The 22,173-nt window shown below is 39.6% G+C and overlaps 2 protein-coding genes across 9 annotated transcripts; one reads left to right on the top strand and one right to left on the bottom strand.

The window, feature by feature from the left end:
- The first annotated feature begins 25 nt into the window (after positions 1-25).
- LOC124307618 (ATP-dependent (S)-NAD(P)H-hydrate dehydratase) lies at positions 26-2,327 on the top strand. Of its 3 annotated transcripts, none has more exons than XM_046769496.1 (2): positions 26-162; positions 564-2,327. In XM_046769496.1, exon 2 carries the CDS (start codon positions 969-971, stop codon positions 1,983-1,985), a length of 1,017 nt encoding a protein of 338 aa, XP_046625452.1. In that variant the 5' UTR covers positions 26-162; positions 564-968; the 3' UTR covers positions 1,986-2,327. The 3 variants fall into 3 exon arrangements, with proteins under 3 accessions (XP_046625452.1, XP_046625453.1, XP_046625454.1); XM_046769497.1 differs by lacking the exon at positions 26-162 and having other exon boundaries at positions 465-725; positions 1,001-2,327; XM_046769498.1 differs by lacking the exon at positions 26-162 and having other exon boundaries at positions 465-890; positions 1,001-2,327.
- On the bottom strand, positions 2,227-16,812 carry LOC124307613 (bumetanide-sensitive sodium-(potassium)-chloride cotransporter). 6 transcript variants are annotated; one of them, XM_046769480.1, is made up of 19 exons: positions 16,671-16,812; positions 10,134-10,277; positions 10,003-10,063; positions 7,452-7,707; positions 6,849-7,102; positions 6,635-6,749; positions 6,223-6,542; positions 5,881-6,112; positions 5,683-5,804; positions 5,405-5,604; positions 5,131-5,278; positions 4,801-5,042; positions 4,438-4,649; positions 4,231-4,342; positions 4,035-4,132; positions 3,677-3,791; positions 3,375-3,523; positions 3,163-3,274; positions 2,227-3,044 (listed from the first exon to the last, which is right to left on the bottom strand). In XM_046769480.1, exons 2-19 carry the CDS (start codon positions 10,265-10,267, stop codon positions 2,909-2,911), a joined length of 3,018 nt encoding a protein of 1,005 aa, XP_046625436.1. In that variant the 5' UTR covers positions 10,268-10,277; positions 16,671-16,812; the 3' UTR covers positions 2,227-2,908. The 6 variants fall into 6 exon arrangements, with proteins under 6 accessions (XP_046625436.1, XP_046625435.1, XP_046625434.1 ...); XM_046769479.1 differs by lacking the exon at positions 16,671-16,812 and adding an exon at positions 15,319-15,472; XM_046769478.1 differs by lacking the exon at positions 16,671-16,812 and adding an exon at positions 14,415-14,683.
- Positions 16,813-22,173: the final 5,361 nt, after the last annotated feature.

Genomic DNA, 22,173 nt, shown 5'->3' with positions numbered 1-22,173 from the left:
AAAACTAATTAACCTACAATACTATCCTTCGTGTCAACAAAGATGCGCGAGAAGCGTTTTCATATCAATACTTTTATTCGAATTTCTTCAGTATCGTATAACTTGGTATTTTACTTTCGAATAATCGCCGAAGGGTTCAAATTCTCGGACAATACTCGATGGGTAAATGATAATTCTTGATACTCGCTCGGACTATAAATTTTTATTGTGCGTTTTTATCAAGTATTATAAATTTCAGTTTTTATTAAAGTATACCGTCGTCGGTCATCGACACTTTTACCTACCCACGATTGTTTCTACATCGTGGAATTCGCAAACTGAGCGTTTGCCAGTTTGTCGCAGATAAACGTTTCATGTTTGTCTGCCTGCGATTCAATTTTTATCATTGACATTCTCGATCGTTTGTTTTTCTTTATTTTTTCCGGTGAAATTTTTGTCTCAATTTTTGATAAATTTACAGTTGAAATTTAATCAATTTCGAATCCCAACGGTACTCACGGAATTACATAAATATATTCAAAATTCTAAGTTATATTTTTAATTCGACGTCGTTCGTATCCGAGGCTGAGCTTCTACGTCATGCTGATAGATGGCACCCGACAACCCTGCGATAACTATTGTTATCATTTAACCTTTCTGGCCGCCAACGAACGTTCAGTGGTTTAGTTATACTTGGCGCGTTCGCTCGTCGAAAATATTTACTCGACGTTGAGAAAAGAATAAAGGTAATTTGCTTCTGTCGTGGATACAGTCGCTTAACGCGCATAGCTTTTACGCCGCCTCAAAATTTGTGAAGTCATGCAACCGACGGCCTACAGTCCAACATCCGCAGTTTGAATCACTCTAATTCTACATACACTCGTTACGGATAAATTGATCGATTTGAAAAAGTATAAATAAGCCAAGAGTATCAGTTCTTCGTAGCTTGCTTGTGCTGTCGCCACAACTGTTCATTTAACCACGAATCTATGATCTTCGCTACAAGGTTGTTTATGTGTAGGTCTACCGAGCACTTGTTCAAATTCAAATATTCAACAATGGCTTCTTCCGCCTCGAACGTTGACGAGCGGATGCTGAAGGCTTCCCGGAGGATAGTCCCGGTCTTGAGCACCTCAAAATACAAGGGTCAGGACGGAAGGATTGGAATATTTGGCGGGAGTGCCGAGTACACCGGAGCTCCGTTTTTCGCAGCATTGAGCGCACTGCGAGTCGGGGCCGACTTGGCCCACGTATTTTGCACGAAAGATGCGGGGGTTCCCATAAAGTCCTTCAGTCCGGAACCGATCGTGCATCCGGTTCTCGACCAGCACGATGCTGTAAAGCAGATAAAACCGTGGCTCGATAGGCTGCACGTGATCGTGATTGGTCCCGGTCTGGGAAGAGAAGAGAAGGTCTTCAAAGTAATCGCGGACGTCATCGTGATTTGTCGCGATCTGAAGAAGCCCTTGATCATAGATGCGGATGGTCTCTTCCTGATTACCCAGAAGCCAGAACTGGTCAAGGAATATCCGGGGCTCATCTTAACGCCGAACGCGATGGAGTTCTCTCGACTGGCCAAGGCCTTTCTGGAAAAGTCGATACAGCCGGCTCCGGTCGCTAAAATATCGGACGTTAAACACCTCGCCGATGTCATCGGGAAAAACGTCGTCGTTCTGCACAAGGGTGCCAAGGACGTGATCGTCGATGGTCACAAGGGCACGGAGACATTGTCCTGTGGAACTTCCGGATCTCCGAGAAGATGCGGGGGCCAAGGTGATCTGCTGTCAGGAGCTTTGGCCGTCTTCTACTGGTGGGCCCTCAGTGCTGGCCCCAGTGAGTGTGCCTTGTCCCCGGCGATGACGGCCTCCTATGCTGCGTCCAGGTTGACAAGAGAGTGCAACGCTGCCGCGTTCAAGATCAAACAGCGAAGCATGCTTACGACAGATATGATTGAATTCATACAACCCGTATTCGCTAAATTGTTCGAAACGCACGTTTACAAATGAACTTCACGTGATGTGACTCTTGACGCACTTATAATTTGGCCAAAATTATCATTCTTACGAATTTTAAGCTATTCATACCGTGGAATAACTCTTCGTTTTTAGGTAATAATACACGAATCTTGAAATAACTCAACTCTTGTACTTCACTCGCTTTCTCATAACGTTTCATTTCGTATGCTTACTGACAAGATAATTTGCCCGAGGTGGGGATAAGATTTAATAAAATACCGCCAACATTGTATATTGTCATACTTCATCTCAAGCTTGGTTTAACGCACATCATACAAGTATGGGAGCGTGATTTATTGTGATGTATAAAAGAACAAAAAAGTTTTCGATAAATAGAAATAAAAAAAAAAAAAAAAAAAAAAATGCAGTAAAATAACGAAAATAAATACTAAGTACTGTTCATTGTATAAAATTAATAATGATGAACTCTACGCTATGGTTTGTATTCTACGATAATTAATGTAGTGATAATTTGTTGCTTAAAATGTCTATGTTAAAAAATTTGTGCGCTAATAGTTTTTCTAAAATTTCTGCAAACACGCGGCAAAACGTCAGTCGATGAGAAATTTTTAGTACTAAAAAGTACAAGTATAATAAGAGCATATTGTTGTGCCATGGTATTATAAATGTAAATTATTAACTGCCGCCGAATACCGATTTATGATCATCTACGTACGAGTATGAATCGCAGTACAAAATTGATTATAAAAAGAGATAAGATCAACTGGTCGACAGTGGATTAAATAAATCAATTATTATACGGCAATGTCACTTGCAACGTTGAATCTATGATCCAGTATCTGCTGCAATTATAGTAAAAGAGCGTGCTGGTTATAATTTCTTCCTATAATGAATGATCGTTAATCGAGTATATGTAAATGTTCTGCTCGCAGTCAGAAAAACTTTAAACTACACTACGAATAGAAGGTCAGCACAGACGTGTGATTCCCTCGCACTAAAAGGGTCGGAGGCATGTCTCTAGTCAAGGTTTCCAGCCATGCCATGTAAAGGGCTGCTGATACCGCGCTTTTTCTTGGCATTGGCAAGGACCTAAAAATAAATATCCAAAGCTCATTTTATGCCGGTATAAGCAAGACCGGATGCTTGTCACTAGAAGAGCATGCGGGATTCGATGTACGCAAATAATTTGAGTTAAAGCTATACTCACATTACGACAAACGTTGACTCACTCGAGTTCTCTAACAGCAATTCGCGGAGTCGTAATTGACGATTCGTTTTATCACGCAAATTCTGCAGCTCTGTTTCCGTGACTGTATAATCTGAATTCGCATAATCAATCAGTATTAATAAAGTTTCAAGAGTTTTTTTACTTGAATTTAGGTTCCGCAGATATTAATAATCGCAGTAAATAAGTTTTACCGGTGTTGTTGACTCCATCCTTTTCTCTGAAACCGGATATAAGCGTATCGAAGAATCTCTGAGTCTCTGGCTGTGGTTCGACACTGATGTCATCCACCATTTTCAAACTGGTGTACTTGATACGAAATTTGTCCATTATTTCAGCCATTCTATTGAAGAAAAAAATCCAATGATGTTTGACTATGTTTGAAAAGGTTTCTAAAGACTTCTCAAATTATTGTCGAGTGACGTTGGGTTTTCGTAAAGTCCTGATATAATTTCATTTATATTACCGTCGTATCGGAATTTTAACTTCGACTTACTCTTTCTCTTCAGCAGCTATTTCTTGCTTGTGATTTGCGAGGGCGAAAATTCTCATTTTACAACTCTCCCAGTTAGCTCTCGTGCTAATTATGTATGGTAAAAGGATTGTGAGACCTAAACAGAGTAAGTAATTGTAAAAATGGGTACTAAAATACTCCCAAATTTAAACTAAGTTTAGTTCAAGTGCAAGGTTTGATCTGAAAAAATATAGCAAATTCGCCGTCAAGTTCTGTCAGGACGGTAAGTGTGAGAAGAGTGATTACGAGATTCTCCCTCGTGAGAAATTATTTCTTCGGTTATTCCTGATTATTCTTCCAATTCTTTAAATCTAAGGACAGAAACATTTTAGCGAATTACCCCCGTCATCATAGAGCCACCAAACATCAAGCACACCGTTTTTGTGTTTCTTCTGAAAAATGGTCATGTACTCCGGAGTCGTTGAGATTCCGTTTCCGCTACGCATCGAGAGTAAAATAAAAACAGATTATTCTACGCTAACGTTGTAAATATTTTATTAAAAATCCGGCCTTGAAGAAATATCCAGTATACTCACATTAACAATTTGTCAGTAGTTATTTTCTTCTTATTCTTCAATTGGTCGCGGACACTTCCATTATTCGGTACAGATTTTAAACTCACATTATCATTCGGTGTGTACTGCGTAGCTAAAAATAAATCGACAGGTTACATATTATATATTGTTGTTGGATAGCTTTTTATTTTCATCCAAGGGAAATGAATTATAAACGATGAAGCTCACCGATGCTGGGAACGCTGTGCACACGAGAAATGGCGGTGCTGATCGAAAGATCACTGTCAGCATGCATGAGTGTATTTCCGGCCAAGTCATAACTGCTTTGGGCCAAAGCTTGAGGTTCTTGATCATCGCTAACGCCGTGTCCGGGAACAGAACAATCCAATCCGTCCGCAATGCGCAAAATTGCTACAGCCATGCGATTGTCAAAAGCGTTGCTGTAAAAGGGAGATGTAAGCAAATATCTTTATCAAATATCTTTCGGATGCTTTATAGTATAGTGACTTATAATCGATTGTGATAGTTCGGGACGAGGTGAGATTAGAAGGGGATTGAGACTGTGATCGTGGACTCAAGTAATTCCCTTACTGGAGAACGTTGAAGTATTCTTGAAGTTCTCTTCTCTCGCAACTTGCCCAGTGTCTTTTATACCCCATGAGGACAACGTTGGGAGCAAGTCGGCCGACACCTGCTGCCTGCATCAAGGCTGAAGCACCGGTTTCAAATCCGATGCTTTCCACGACGTGATAAAAGGCCTTAATGCGGTGTCGGTGAAGCCATGCATATCCAGCTCGGAGATGCGTTGATCGTATTCTATAAGATAGCCGCGTCTGTAACGAGCAGAAACTGGAACTTTACAATTCGAGGCAAGACTTGGAAAATTGTCGCCCAATCATATAAGGAGAATTCAAAACCTACAGGATGTATTTCACCGCAGAGTAGAAGCGAGTTATTTTTCGTAATAAGATTTGCCAGATGAAGCAAGGGTGGTCTGGTGCTCGGCTGTCCTGATAAGGCCAGAATTTGAGGGGCATAATTTTTCACGTGCTCATCGGTTGAATTTAGTCTGTAATTGATAAGAACGGTCGATTAAACGTCGAAATCTCCGACCAAGGAGAACATCTTCGAGGCTCTAAATTTGAACACATATTTTAATCTTCGAATTAATGCGATTGTGGCAATTAACACGTACCTATAAACTATTGATAATGCGGTTTTGTAGGTTTGAGCTTGAGTGCTGCTGCCCCAGTTGACATCCGGTTTCCGATAGACCACGATAAGGTAGAGAGCGAAAATAATAACGAAGGTTATGAGTGACATGACGTAGTCAATGAGGAACATGATGGCCACGCACAATATGAAGCCCGCCAAAGATAACCAGGTGTTGTAGTACTGTAATAGGTATTAGACGTTCACTCAGAGTTCTACAATTCAATATTATAAAGATTGACAAGTGTTTTCTTTGCCTACCTTAAAGGTTGGCCTCCATCCCAACGGCCTCACGAGAGCAGCGTGGAAGGTACAGAAGTTAATAAGCGCGTACGAAGCGAGGTAGAAGTTCGAAATGAGTGGTGCAATCGCGTTCAAATTTGCTGAAATTGCAAAATATGTGTTAGAATTTTCCAGACGTGCCAGGGACCGTTTAAAAATTCATAACGCTGCTTTTACCAATGAGAACGAAAAGCGATGCGACCAAAAAGGTTAAGACGTAACCCCTGTACGGTTCTCCAGCTTTGCCGTAACCCTTGCTGAAGAATATTAACCCAGGATATATTCTATCGATTCCCAGTGCTTGAATTAGTCGAGGAACGGAGAGCAAATTGGTAAGAGCTGTGGATAGTGTGGCTGCGAAGCACCCGGCATAAATGAACGGACCCCAGACGGACATTAGTTGCATCACCTGAAAGAAATAACGCGAGAATACCAGTTACATTTTATTCTATAACGTTGGTAGGTACAGCACGCTTCGAGATGTCTGAGCAGTCCACACAAAATGGAAATCTCACTAACCGAGTAACTGTTGTGAAGCCCGTAAGTACAGTTGGTGCATTCAACGATAGTTCCATTGAACACTTCTCCACTTGCATCCCTCAGGGCTGCACCGCCGGCAAAAAGTACGAACGTGGCGTAGCTGATCATAGAGATGAGCAGAGCCAGTAACGTTCCCTTGGGGATGCTCTTTGCCGGGTCTCTCAAGTCACCGGAAATATTTGCCCCAGCCTGGATGCCCGTCACGGAGGGGAAGAAAATGGCGAATACCGAAAAGAATGTTTGATCTTTGCTTTCGGAATACCGGTAATCTGGCACCCAGTTTCTCATGAAGACCTCCGCTGTAAGGAGCGGGAGCATCCATTGTGAGTACGATTCGAAGCGTTAATTATATTGTCATAATTGCACCGTTAAATTTAGCTCACTGTCTCACATGAAAATCCAGCGAAACCCTGCGCCACTTGTTCCTGACTACTCGGGCCGATAATAGTTCCGATGATGAAGTCGGCTATTGCGGCTACAATGATAGCGATCAAGAAATTTTGTGCCTGAAAAAAACGTACTTGTCAATAATTGTCTGGCCGAAAATTTCCTGGTAAATGTAATCGCTAGATGTCGGCGAAAATTGGTTATATTAACACGCGTGCCTTGGATTCCCATTCCATGCCAACAGCACATATCAAGATCATGACTAGGACAGCAATGACTCCGACTAGCCTGACGTCGTTTGTGGTATCGCCCGTGATCTGAAGGCCATTTTCCTTCAGCAGATCGTTCAGCGAGTCGCAGAATCCGATCGTGTTCATAGAGGCTGCCACAGCATTTGCAAACGCGAAGACGATGCCGACTGATGCCCCGAATTCAGGACCCAGAGATCTCGATATGATGTAATAAATACCCCCTGAAACAAGTGGAAGGAATGTTACAGGTTGTCCATGAACTACGTAGCCTTTCATCGAATCCCCCCCGCCCCCAAACTAGCTCCGTGGTTCATGAATTGGCATTTGGTAAAGTCAATGACTTGAATAGAATATTTGTAATGGATTAATGAAAAGCAAGACTTGCTGTTAGAATCACATGGACAGTTCATGAATACGCGAATTCTGTATCCGCATACATCAACGGGTTATAGCTTCCGTCAAGATTCAATATGCAATCAGTGCTTTCAATTTACGTTAACTTGAGTCACCGTACGCAGCAAAAGGATACACGTGTGGGAAAATAGAGACAGCCTAAGATAACGACCTCACCTCCCTTAACTTCTCCGTTCGTACTAATCGCGCTGAGACTCAGCGTTGTAATGACGCAGACCACCGCTGATATTGCAATGATGATGAGGCTCTGGAGGATCCCGGCATGCGCTACAACCCAGGATAGACGCAGAAAAAGCATCACACCCCAGATATTGAGGAGGCATGGTATTAGGACCCCTTGAATCCATCCCAATTTTATTCCCTCAAAAGGTTTCGCTCCGCCGTTCGGCTGTCCTGTCTCAACGTTTGTGTCCTGGAAAACAAAACCTTTGCTTCAGTATGTTGCGGAAAAATCCCCCTAAACTGATTTTGATCTCATAAACGCAAAAATATCTAAAGACGAAAGATAGTATTCAACCAACCTTGTTGTGAGTTACAATAGGTTTGAATCTATCCAATATATTGTGAAAACTAATCGATTGATTCCAAGGTTTGTATTTTGTCGTTAGACAAAGATGCCCAATTGGTTGAAATTTTAGATTAATCATACGACTGCAGGTAAAAAAATAAGCGCTACTTTCGCGATTGGGGAAAATATATCGCATCGTGAAAAAGTTGATTACACCATCGCGAAATTTTATTTATGCATTAGGGTGAATGAAGGCAATTTTCTACCTACTTCAATACACGTGCCGGCACTTCTGGGTAAACAAATTTATTTTGTTTTTTACGGCCTGCAGTCTGTGAATTTATTTCAATCGCTGCTGTCTGAGTAAACAAAATTAGGAGTTATTGAACTTTTTTTTAATTGGTTAAATCAAACTTTGCAGACAGATCGCTTCTCGCATTATCCTTTCACGTGTTCGTTTGTGAATTTGTCGTGTACACATGAGTAAATTTCAGGCTATGCCTCGTTACACACCGTAATAACGTGACAATGATACCTTCACGTTGAGGAGAGGCGTAACATTTAATACGGTAATTGCAAGGGGTTATGCAACACAAAAAAAAAAAAAAATATTAATAATAATTTGCTATATGAATAATTGCTTTTTGTAATATCGCTTGGGCTTCGTTTCCATACAATGATGGAGAAGATAAGACTTTATTTACTTTTCGTTAGATAACGCAAGTAATTTAATTAACTGATCAGATGGATCAGACAAGTATACTTACAGTAATTACCTAATCACTGAAAAAGAAAAATCAATAATTAAACACCCGATATCGTCACGAAAGCTCTTTTATATTGCGCTACGTATCAAATGCTAATTAAAAATTCAGCGTTTGCCGACTGGTATGTTTTAATTAGCGTGTATAGTTAATCAGTTTCTTATGCTTGACTTCTTTCGTTTTTACCACCACTCAGGTAAAAATTGCTACGTGTTTCACCTTAACGACTGGACTTTCAAGACTTCGGTTGAAAGTTGAATTCAAAATTGCGAGAATCACGGCGTCTGCAGCGTTGTATAAGTTAACGACTTCTCTTCCGGAGTGATGATTGAACGGCTGAGCAGTGCGGTAGAAAACCGACGGCAAAACAAAAAAAAAGTAAGTACCTATGTAAGCCACGGAAATATTGGCGAAGGGTGGAGAATGGAACACTGGTAATTTTTTGGCTGATTGACAAATGGTGCATAACTTTTATCACTATTGCACTGTACTACAGTAGTTAATTATTCCTCGTTCAATTTACTTTGCACTGCCGTTTTTCAAAGATTTTACCGTAGGTATTTTTCACAGTGTCGTATTCAGGTCAGCGATGATGTTTACGTTGTTTGAATTCCGATTCTACGTGATACGAATCGGCGACACATTCGACGTCTCGGTTGCAGCCATTCCTTGGAATATATACGATATCCCGTGATCCTTTGAGAACCATGAAAGGTGAATCAAATTTTTCAATATTCTCTGAATAATCCTCAAAGAACACGACGAGCATGAGAGAAATAAAACCTGCCGACACTCCATATTCGCTCGCCAAACATGCGCTGAACGATGCATGGTAAGATTTCAGATAACCTTATTCAAGGTAGATGTTCATCGGTGTTGATCGGCGACAATACCCAACGTTTGTATTGGCACGCGCAATACCAAAGTTGATAAAGATGTAAATTAGATATGAAAAATTAAATTTTGGTAGCAAACGATAACGGTCGTGCTCGTCACTGTTTAAGGACACTCATTTTGAACACGATTATTTTTTGAACATGTGTTTGGAAGCATGAGTGAGGTAACACATGTGCTGTTAGTCGTATCTTGTGCAAGCTAGCGACAATTAAACAATGAAAATGCGCTGAGAAAGATCGTAAATGCACCGGTTTGAACCACACCAATCTGACCATTTCCCAATCGTTCCAGTTCACGCCATCTGTCACTATTCCGCGAAAAATGTTTGGCTCGTTAATGAACCTGCCCGCAAATTAATTGCTCTTTAGATTCAATTAGGCGCATGCGAACCTTATGCGTGTAATATTTTAAGGTTGGGCCCCGTAATCCTTGCAACGCTAGTTTATCTTGATTAAGAGGGCTAACTTCTGACTCTAACGTAACTTTGACTTAATGATATCGAACGAATCCAGTAACAAGGGAACAGTTTATTACTGACCTTTATGGGATTTTCTTCGTGCAAATCGCTCAGCGACGGCCGTTTAGCTCTTCTGCTCAATCTGCAGTAAAGAAAAGTGAAAATGGTTAGTTTAACGAATTTACTTGTAATTCGAAAAATAAACAACACACCTGTAATGGTCAAGCCTGGGAACGACGTCCCAAAGACCGGAGACGTTCAATGTTAACGGGGATTTTCTGTGGTTCGGATCATTGTTATCTGCTGCGCCATCCTCAGCGTTTCTGTTCTGAAACTTGCCCTCCATCCCGATGAATCTGTGAGCAAATTGACGGCGCAAATAGATTAGTGACTCCATAAAAAAGAAGGATGCTCATTCTGTCACAGCTGGGTTTCAAAATCGTAAATGTCTTACTGCGATGTCACTTTCTGTCAGCTACAGCCTACAAGCACGAATGCTTTTCGACTCTTCATACCCCTGATTATGATCCGTCATAACATACATGTCTTATCAAAGTGAAGATTTTTCTCACGATCAGCCTTGTTCTATTTACGACGTGAAGCTCCTGGTTTCAGTATTCACAGAGCTTTGCCAGTGAACAGAGCATTTTTTGAAATGTAAGTCAGAAAATTTGACTTGGAATCTATTCGAATACACGGAATGCGCAATTTCTCCGGAAGCTGGGTCCTTATTTTTGTGCCCCATCTTATTTCAATTTGCACCGAAGTGGTCAGTCTTGAAGGTTTTAGAGACTCAGATACAGTACTAAAATATTTACGTGTACAAGAGGTAGCGTACATTTAATCATAATCTTATTCCCGAGGCACCAACTTTCGAAATAACAGACTGATTCTATTCTTTGACCATGAATGTATAATTGAGGGTATTCGATCGCCCATTAATTGTTTGCTCTGCGACTTATAGTTAGACGTCGTGAAGCAGCCTTAAAAGACGGCTCAAAACATTTCGCATGCACAGTTTGTTCGCAATGTATAATCGGGATTTCCAAATTGTTTTCTTTTTTTCAAGAAGGTATAAAAGTTAGTCGACATTTTTGAACAGTGTCCGTGGCCTAGCCGAAAATTAAATGATGCTAATTTTTTAAAACAGCTTCGTGTGCCTACAACCGCATTCGCGGTTCTAATGTTGGACTTACAATTCGACCACCTCGACAAATTGTGGTTCAATTGTAGTTAAGTGCGTAAGTCAAAATTCGATTTAACACGCAGACAAATATTTGTAAATGTACTTGAACACTGCACGATTCGAAACGGAATGCAGCTTGTGGTTTCTTCTTATTCTTGATAACGTTATCAACATGCGGTTACATTGTTGATATCATTTTCTGGGTGATTCGAGTATTCATTTACTTTTCGTGTCATCATTAATTATATGTAGCAGGTTTTAATTATCAATAATCAGTCAACCTTGGATCAAGAAAAAAATGAATTGGGATTGATTCAATGCTATTTGGTATCGCTTTAATTGCATCTTCATATGTTGCAATGGCATTCTTAGGCTAACAACGAATGTGGTTCATTCGAATTGACACGAGTCAATTTTCGTAGTCTTCAGAATTGTCGGATAAATATTTGAATAACATCTAACGTATACACATTTGAGGCGCGGTATGATTTCACATCTGGCTGTTACGATCGTATACCTTCGTACATGCAACTCCTTGCTTTATTGACAACACTGAAAAGTAGAGATGATTAAACAGCCGTAATCACCGGTCTAGTTTACTACGTTCAAATACTCTGTATAACGATATCTGTAGTCGTGTAGATCGTAGTATTTCGTTTGCACAACACTGTGGAACTTGGTGGATTAAAACACGGAGATAAAGTTTAAAGAGGTGAAATAATTTAAATGGGACAAAGTAAGATTGATTTTCGTTGACCTCTTGACTTTTACGTAATTCCCTCAGATTTTGTGTCATTTTAAGCTTCGTAAAATGCGGCTCTAATTTAATACAGCAGCATCTTGAATTTCGACGATGCATCTCACAAGGCTCCGAATATAGAAAGTTGTCAAATGACTTTGATTTTTATTTCAAGAACGATTATTGATAGTTTAGAATCTAGGATTAGGGTAACGTAAGAATCCCCGATTAATTGGTCAGAATTAATTGTTCCCCCGTATAAATTTTCTGAAAAATTCCGTGTGCATGTGACATAACGCGTTCTTGAAAAAGCAGCACCTCTAATCGTAAGAATTAAACATGCGCTTGTGTCATTCTCAAGCAGTAAGAGACGCCACGTTATATTCACGATGTTTTCGATCATTTTAGTCTTATTTTCACGGAATACTAAGAATTACCGGTATTTTAGCCATTTTCCTTGTATGTCGCCGGTACTGCAGAACCGGTATGCAAAACAGCAGATCCGACAAGTTATGTTCGAAAGAGTAATTTTTTATACAAACAGATCGTACGCTCCGCATTGGTCGTCTTTAATACTCCGGCTCCGAGCTCATATCAATTCCTGTAGTGTTATCGATTTTGAGAAAATTTATCTCTCACAGTCCATTATATTTATAATCGAGGAAGTTGCAGAGATTTAATTTAATGTTCATATACGTTGTGTGGATTTGTATGTGGCGTGTAATGGTTAATATTAACGCAGGTATGAGAAGTAATTGCAGTCAGTACAGTCGGCGATTTACTGCGGTGTAAAGTTCCATTTTTAATCGGCAGGGAAATTTTGACGATTCTGTTTCATGTACGTATAAAGTTTCATCAGTTTCAACGTGTTTTCGTAACCGGCGATAACTCAACGCATTTTTGTGAGTTGAAAATTCAATGTTTATCAGTTTCAGGTCATTAAATTTTAATTGTTTTGTTCTGAAAAAATGAAAAGAGCAAAATAATTGACAAACATCAGGATAAATTTTTGTTCTAACTAGTACGAGATACTTACAAAATTTCGTCCCCTGTGTGAAATTGTTAGAAATTTTTTAAAGCTGAAGTTAACGAGTTCAAATCTGTGCCACAGATGTTAAAATACCGTAATCGAATTACCAATTGAAATACATGCGCAATGCAGTATTTTTCAACACAGTTTTATTCAATTTTTGAACACCATCATTTCAGTGATGAGAGTTTAATGAGAACTCTGTCACTCGTCTTCGGCATATGATAAACGAGATCGCACGTGTCTTCTGTTCTCTAATATCGTACGTTTGTGTGTTGTTATGATTCTTGGTACGAGTTTCACACGGTAGTTAAAGTTCTTCTTATTTACGCTTGAAATTGATGATGTCTATGAGGCAGTTTTGCTCGGCTGCCAGGTGTATTTACGCAAAGGACGCAAGTGGATAGCACCGGTTATTAGCGCGTCTGTGAGTTATACAGCGATTTAGTTGACAAGCGTCTTTACGAACGTGCACCTCACTACCCGCAATCGATCATAAATATTGAACTCTTGAATCTCCGCTAGTCACTGGTTTTACACAAATTGAGTAGCGTTTCAAAGTTGTACCTCAATTACTGCAGTGTTGAGAATGCGAGCACCTGATCAACAACAACCTGTCTGCAGGGTATTCATTAACGATTAAGCCCAAAGAGAAACGTCAATCCAACGCTGTTTATGTAAACAGATGAAATCCGTCATAACATTAACGAAACTCAAGTATAAGCCAAGCAGAGGTAATTCATTGATTCGCTCTGCTGCCGCAAAATAATGTTGAAATCGTGTATCGATATTAATTTTTTTTTATCCATTCTCGGTAATTTTCACTAATTCATTATTCACACACTGTCGTAATTCACTCGAAATAATTTAAAAAGAGGACATCGCAAGCACTAACTGGCGAACGTCCAATAGAAGGATACCGACAGGTAGGACTTCGGATACCATCTGACTAGTAGTCGATGCTGTGTAAGTGAAGAACTCAAGTTCGAGGCGTTGCGTCGATCCTTTCACGCCGACGCTAGGGATTCGATAATGCTTTTATGCGAGAGAGAATGTAGAATGTGTGCAAATTGGAGGGGGTTAAGGTAGAAACTGTCCGGGACAAAACGCGGAAGATATGACGCACATATTGTTGCTTCTATTAAAGTTGATCAAAGTCCGTAGTGACAATTGTTACAGTTACTTGATTCGTACCGCATGGCAAAATCAGAATTTGAAAATATTTATCAGAAACTGTAACGGGCTCAGATTACGCGTACACGAAAGTCTTGAGACATGTGGGAATTTAATGTATAACGGATAGTATAATTCGCAACACCTTTAGCATTCTATGACATACATGTACGATACGCGTACATTTATGTAGGAAAACCCGGTTGTTGATTCTGCTAGAGCGAATGGGTATGTTGATTCGAAATTAAGACGGGACTCTCACATAAGTTAATGCTAAAACGTAGTTTATTTTCAAGCTGGAGTAACCGTGTAAACTCACAAAATTTTAATGCAATAATTTAGCATAATTTTTATCGCCAACTCACCGATCGAGAAATGTGGAAAGAAGAATACTAATTTTCTCCGCCATTCTTACACGATATGCAAACACATATGTATATATATATATATACATAAATATGTATAATTATTTTCCAGTATTATACACTTTACGAAATATCATCCTGACAATCACGCGATGTAAATTGTAAAACAAAAGTGACTGAAGATGTGAAAGGTGGTCAGTGTCTCGCGCAAGGCACTGTGGAAATGATTTAGAACATGCGGTTTTAATCGCGCCAAACCCGTTACGAGGCAGATCTTGCACGCGACTGCCATTTCTCTTACCGTGCCAAGGTTTAACAGGTGTAAGGCTCGTATAGATAGGCGTTTATTGTTATCAGATAATTATTACCACGTTATTCCGTACGTAGACTGAACAATGGGCGCGTAGCTTAGTACGTTGATGAGAAACTTGGCAACTTGAGGAAAACTGCCGAGTCTGACTGAACATTTTTTGAAATGATTACTTATTTTCAAGTCGTATTTGGCCTGGTTTTATTTCCATTCGGTAACAGTGTGATCGAACATGCATTTATTTCAATCACGTTTTTCACATTCAAAGACAACCTCGCCACGTTTATTTATGCACATTTTGTAAGGTTGTGTAATAATGTGCTCGAATCGATTACGTTACGAGCATCACGTGTTTTCGTTTCAACGTATGGCCCAGAATCAAGATTTTCATCGAATATGTCTGGGTTATTATTTTTTTGCATTCTTTCGACTTACAACTCAACTTTCGTGTTTTTCCATTCGTTGAATATATCTATAATCATTATCGGTGTACGTACAAAAAATTTTACTTTTCCGGAAAGAAGGAGAAACACATTTACGGTTATGTCGTACACCTTGATCTCGAGAAATACTTGTGTGACAAATTTCACTTACACCCTTCTGAGACCGTTCGTGGCTGCGTTACCTTCTCGCCAACCCCATGCGGAGAACAGTTTTTTAGTCATTTTATCTACCGCGAAGAGACAACAAACAGCAATAAAAATACCGGATACTTCGAAATCTATAGAGCGATATTTACGCGATGTCTGTTACCGCGAACCGTGAGTCTTGAGCTCCAAAGCGCGAATGCGTCCACTGCCGCTTGATATATCCTCAAGTATCTTACTGTGAAGATGACCATGAGGTACCTCAGACCAGACAGTACGAATCATAATTGCCAAATTAACATTCACCTGGTAACTTAGAACTTAACTGGAATTTGTGAATACATCCGCACCTAAGCATTACACAGATTTATTTTTTATACAAGAAAAAAAACCACATTGTACGCCAGTCGTTGCAGCCGTCACAGTATCTTCAATGTTTGCACACGAGCCCGTCTTTCAAGCTTCACGTTAACATTGAATAACTACCGAACATTGCGGTAACAATTGCATTGACACTTTTCGTCAGTTGAAACGTTACGTTGAAACTGATCTGCATGGCACTTACATTGGCAGCACCTCGAATTCGGTATGGAAATTGAACTTGGATACTTTATGCACACTTTGGCATTAAATACGCATAGAAGATTTATGATCATTGTTTGTTACTCATTTTCTCCATTGTTGTTTTAAACTTGCACAGGAAAGATTGTCAATGGATTGCAAATACAATTTTCCTCAAGCTGCAATGCTTACAAGGCAATATATTTTTAATTCTGACGTACAAGTCAACTCTGACTCATCAGTCTTCCGTAATTATTTTTATTCTGTGGTACCGGAAGTTAAAAAACAATTCTTTTGGCAGATGAGTTGTCGGTATCCCTATCAATGCGTATAAGACGTTGTCATCAACTATCTTTACGTAACATGATAATTTACCTATTGCTTGATGCGAATGAAGTTTAATGAATGTGTAGTACGCATGGAGTACGTTTCTGTACCTTCGCACTTTGATAAATTGTGTGTCAAATTGCGTGTTAATATACGGTAAAGTCGCAGCTGCTTGCATCGGAAGAAAAGTTTACTAGTTTGAGAATTTGAAAGTCCGCCAATCGTTTATTAAATGTTAATGCATATTTTCCCACATTCTGAAATAACTGTTGAAATTACAAGACTACAGTTGTATCGATTGAGGAAGAAGATGCGGGAGAAATTCTTGTTTTAACTTCGGACGCTGATTACGGATTGACTAAAAAAATAAAAACTGCGAAGCAGAAACGACTATCTAATGCATTTTTGGATGTTGGTAATTCGGAACGGAGAAATTTGTATTCCTAGATTAGAAGAATTTAGTTGAACTACCTCGGAGAACTAAATCCAACGGATGGATGAACTAGCGTTCAACTTCTGCAGGAGCACTAGTCCGAAGATGTAAGGAAGAATCAGTAAAGATGGTTGTTGGACGACACTCGGCGATTAACTACGGGGGCCCATCGACAAATTCGTATTTATACCAACCATCCCTGCAGGCTATGTCATCGCAGTATCATCTCGGGATATAAGCTTCTGGGGATTTTATTAAGTTAGTTAACCCCTATCCACATTTGCAATGGCGTAAGATACTCGGATGAATCAGTTCTCTACGCGGCGTAAACAGCATGTAATATTCTACGAATAACGCGATACGTTTCTATCATACGCAGCTTTATTATCCTCGAGACGTGACGCCAAGCTCATACTCGAGCCAGCGATTTTCGCTGCATGCAGTTCATTCTTCGATTCGCTTCTCTTTGGCAAGTGTAATATAAAATCTACGCTTGACAGAAATAATTGTTGAACAGTTTGATTATTACGTAGCTAAAGTCATCACTCACCGTAAAGTCGACATTTACACACATTTCTTTTTTTTAATTTAAAAAATTTTGAACAGGTATTCGCGAAAGATAATGTTCGGTCCTGCATGCCCGAATATATTGTTTACAGTTGTTTTACAGTTTGAAATAATTTCCGAAGAAATGTCTAGGCTGACGAACGGGAATTTCCATACGTCTGGAAGCGATCAAAGACCCAGTCCCTCCGCTTTCTTGGACAGGCAGTCGCACCACATTTGGCAAGACAATAACCGCGTTTCGGGACGATGTTACCGTAGGCAATAATCACGCTTTCTAGCAATAATACAGTCGTCGAAAAGTATCCCGGAACGCTTGGGTTTAAGCATTTTCAATACGCAGGTGGTCACCAAATGTGAGTTGCAGCCATTCCTCGACAGCCGTTAGGGTCTTTTTCATTGTGTTCTCGTTCATTTTGGACGTACCTGACCTTCCCTCCCACTTGCGGTATGAGCAGCCTAGAATTTTTCCTAATTACACGTAGAATTTAGCCGCCAGAGAACCAGCGTGGAATGTATTTCTACGCCATTTCTCTCGTTGCAATTCCCTCAGACGTACTTTAGTCTGCTGTAAACTCTGAGAAGTCAGTTAGAATCAACAACGCTACGTATAGTCGGTATTCTAACTGCAATCTATGTATGCAAATTGCATTTATCGATAAATTACATGTTTGTTATAAATGTGATTTGTTACGAGATGAGAAAATAATACGCCCTTGGGACACTTGTCCCAGGGCACGGACGCAAACGCATAACGTGATGCATAAAAATTAATCTGGCAGATCTGAGATTACACCTGGAGATGGTTGACATCACCGAATTTCACAGCAGTGAAGCAATTGCCGATAAGATCCTTCTCACGACAATTGCAGCCACGAATTATCGGCTATAGCGTCGTTTCGTAATAATATAATTATACGTGACTACGACGTATAGTTATTTAGCAAATTTTTGCAAAGATATCGTGGAAGAAATTTTCTTCTGCTTAGAAACGTAATTGCATGCACTATTTTCAGGCTTATAGGATCATATGACCGGCTTCTGCGAAGCCCACGAACACCCAGATACTCAAGGGCCACGCAGAATTTAACCGTGTACGCAATGAATCGGTTAATACGCTCTTGGCGGAAAAGAACGGCGGCTTGCATGATTTAGCGCAATTAATACTGGAAGCGTCTGGATTTGCTGATGGCTTTTTTCTCTTCTTTGCCTCGACTGACAAGTTTTTGTTACTCGGACGGAACGCTCTCCATTTGACTTCCATTATCCTCGGCTTCATTGAAACGCGGTTCTTGGGTTGAAGGAATATTTGATAATTGACGCAATTAGCGCAAAAAACAACCATACGTAACACAACGTACCGAGACAACGATTTCTGAAACGGCAATAACATATCGTAACATCATTCTTCTTTGCCTGTAACAATCGAGCTTTTAACTCAATGTTTCAGGCATAAATCGTCGAATTCCGGCTACACAGTCCTCCAGAACCTTTGGACATAGGACCTACAAATTCCCATGTTCTTATCTGTACGGTGGATGGTTTGACAGGAGAGTCAGACAGTTGGAGGCTTTGCGCTAAATGTAAAAGTCATCGTAATGTGCACGGGTATAATCAGCTGGGCAAATATGTCATTACCAAGTCCCACCTGTAGTAGTATAGTTGCAAGTAAGATTTAGTTCAAACTCTACTAATAAGGCCATTCTCTCGTTCACACGTGCCTCGCAGTGTTCGATTGGTTTAAATCAATTCACGTGCCTTAAAGATGCATTGCCATCAATTGCGTTTTTAAACGGCCATTGACCCGGGTAGTACAATTTGGCTGTTGCATTACAACGGTGAGTTGAAAATGATCTCTAGATGTGTCCGTTGTTGTCCTCAGGCATCGCGGCATTGAAGTCAAGAGATGAGAACTGGAATTAAAAAGAGATGAGACTTTTTTTTAAAACTAATTATGCTTCTGCTGGTATCGCAAGTAGATTATTATATATTTATGAATTCTCAAGACTGCTTCGAGTGCTGCATCTCAAAATAACGTGTGTCGATAAATTAAAATGTCTCAGGTTATTAAACAGCGAAGTTAAATGTCATCTGTCACTCATTGGCGTGCCTTAATAATTTCAAAATTATGATACACCGGTGCAGCGTAGTTATTACAGGTATGCAAAATACTTTACGCTTTCAAGCATAAATAAACTAGAAACGTTGAAAATTACGTAGCTCACGTGGCATACATTGTTGCAACTTGGCAATTTGGAATACTGTCAGAATTACGGATAATCTAACGATTAAAATGTACCGTATTACATATCGGCAGTGATAGATATTTCATTTATTTTTCTGGATGTCGACGTCACAAACTTTCCATCATACACTCGAGCAAATATACGAACAATAATCGTATGGTAAAAGAGGGCTGTTTTTCAAATAACTGGTTTAGGTTGATAATTGAATACGACCGAAGATTGATCGACCGCTACGAGCCGATGCTCATAGCCAACCGTATCAATAATCCATTAGCAGTTATCGTTTTACCTCAATAAACATGGGTATCAAGTATCTGGATCGTTGTCGATGACGTTGGGTCTTTCTCAACGATTGGAAAACGCTCTTACGCATGGAAAGGAATGAAACTTGAATAGGATCACGTGTAGGTGCACCACACAAACGCCTGCCGCTAATGTATGTCATATATAAACAGTGAGACTCAGGTTTTTCCCAGTTGATCGAGTACGCATCTTGTATTATCCACAATGTGTACGTTACAGTATTTTATATCTTTTCTTTCGTTGAATAACGGGTAAAAATTATTGACGGCAAGTTGACTCACTGTTGCAATGCACGATTGACATTGAAGTCAAGTGTTAAATGCGCAGTACCTACCCCCCCCCCCCCAATATTCTTAGCGTATTGTATTTCCATGAAATATAATACCCATGTTACTTACGTAATTTTCAATGTAACAACAAATTAGATACGTGTTCGTAATAACATATATGTGCTAAGCATGTTTTATGCGCATTTTACTGATTCTACGCCTAATACGAATAGCTTGAGCCGATAATCAGTTATCTCGGTATGGTATTCCTGAACCTTATACACATGGCAAATTGTGAAAAATTTAGCTTTCAAATCATATATCGCAGACATTAGTTTTCAAGCTGTTGGAAAAAGATTCAGAATGTAGTGACGTATAAGGTGCTAAAGTATGGCTGCTGGTAAAGCACAGGCGGGACGCAAGTTTAGATGGGTTTATAATAGCTCTATAAAAATCACACGACAGAGACTGTGAGTGTCTGGAACGAATGGATAATCATTACTTATACAGAAAAATGTTTTACTTTAAAATTGGAGTCATGCGATCGGTCTCTGGTTAAAGTCACAGTAAATTATGTATTCCTTACGATCGTATGACCAGTAAATCATCGTACTTTATAAGGTGATACTCAATTGCGTGTTTCGGGTGAATTTTACGCAGCATAACAGGTCACGTTTGTTAGTTCGCAACAATCGCATTCAATCGAAAACGTAATAAAATAATAAGACAGTCGCTAAGTCCATTCATTTTAAAGTAATGTCCACAAGGAATTATACTAGTCACGCTGTTTCCTCTGGCTTTTATTTTAAAGCTTGTGTCATGCTTCAAAATTGAATGTTTCAATTCAATAAGCGCAAAGAGTTAGCTTCAACGACTATAATGCAATTGTTTTCAAAAGAGGGCAATCAAATGACAGAGCGTAAGTTCGCAGCTTATTGATTTATGCGTACAATAAAATTCTTCGGTCATTGATATTGGCCAGAAATCTTGGACAAATTTAATATAAAGGAAATCAAAAGTTTGATTAAAGCTATAGGAGATCGATTTATTGAACGGGCAATGATTAATGCCAACAGTATCATTTCTCCAAGTTCTCACCGCCACGAGTCCACGGGTTAAATACATCAGAGGTCTTTTTAGATCGGCCACTAACGATGCAAGATTCAAGCGTGAGAACACGGAGGGGATCCTGTGTAATTTGCACGGATTTCTACAACAATTTGCAACTTCAAGTATCCTAGATTGTTTCGCGTGCGTCTAATTGCAAGTAAGCCATTGAAGTCATTATTTTTGTGCTCATCGCAGATTACGGTAAGAAATATGGTACGATGGAGTGAGAGACTGTAAGTCAAGCAGCCGCTAACGATTTAAAATATGACACTGTACCGGACCGATGATGAGGACCGGAAAAAATATGCTGGAAAAATTATATCTAATGAAGGTTGAGAATAAGGTTTATTGGTCTATTTGACTACATGATATACGGCATCGAGTGTTGACTGAAATTACGCTCAATCATGGAGATGGACAATAAACGATAGGCGCAAAAATTTTCAGTCAATTTAAAAATGACGAACCACTTGAATTCAACTGGATTTATGTAGGGTATGATTGCCTATGGTGTATTGCTCAACAATTTTCTCAGTAGTACTAGACACACTGCGACATGAGGCCTATTTGCTGGTGATTCAGTAATTATTTGCCAATCGTAACATCAAATTGCGTTCTCTTATTTTAACAGATATATGCAACAGTTTACACACGTAATATTTGCGCGGGAACTTGATACAGAAATTGGCTTCTCTGCAGCTGTACGAGACTGGTTTTCGTCGTTTATCACTTTCACAATTGAGTTGAATATTTCTAAAAATTCTAAAGAACAGATTGTAGTTCAGACTTTACAGCAGCTAACGATAATTACACTCGCATACAGACCTCGTCAACTTTGTCTGGAATACAGACAGACGTAGAATAAGGATTATTTGGGTTTTTCCAAACCTGACGAATCGCCTACTCCACTTATGACGTATGAATTGGAGTGAATAAAATTTTTTCGAATAAACGCTACTTACTTGAAGAATAAATGTACGTTTCTCATATCTCGTTACAATCATTGTATACTCGGTAATGAACAATATCTTAATTCTGATTGCTATCGG

The sequence above is a fragment of the Neodiprion virginianus genome, chromosome 6, assembly GCF_021901495.1.
Source record: "Neodiprion virginianus isolate iyNeoVirg1 chromosome 6, iyNeoVirg1.1, whole genome shotgun sequence".
NCBI lineage: Eukaryota > Metazoa > Arthropoda > Insecta > Hymenoptera > Diprionidae > Neodiprion > Neodiprion virginianus.
Note: the sequence above shows the minus strand (reverse complement) of the source record. Positions and strands in the feature narration are given on the sequence as shown.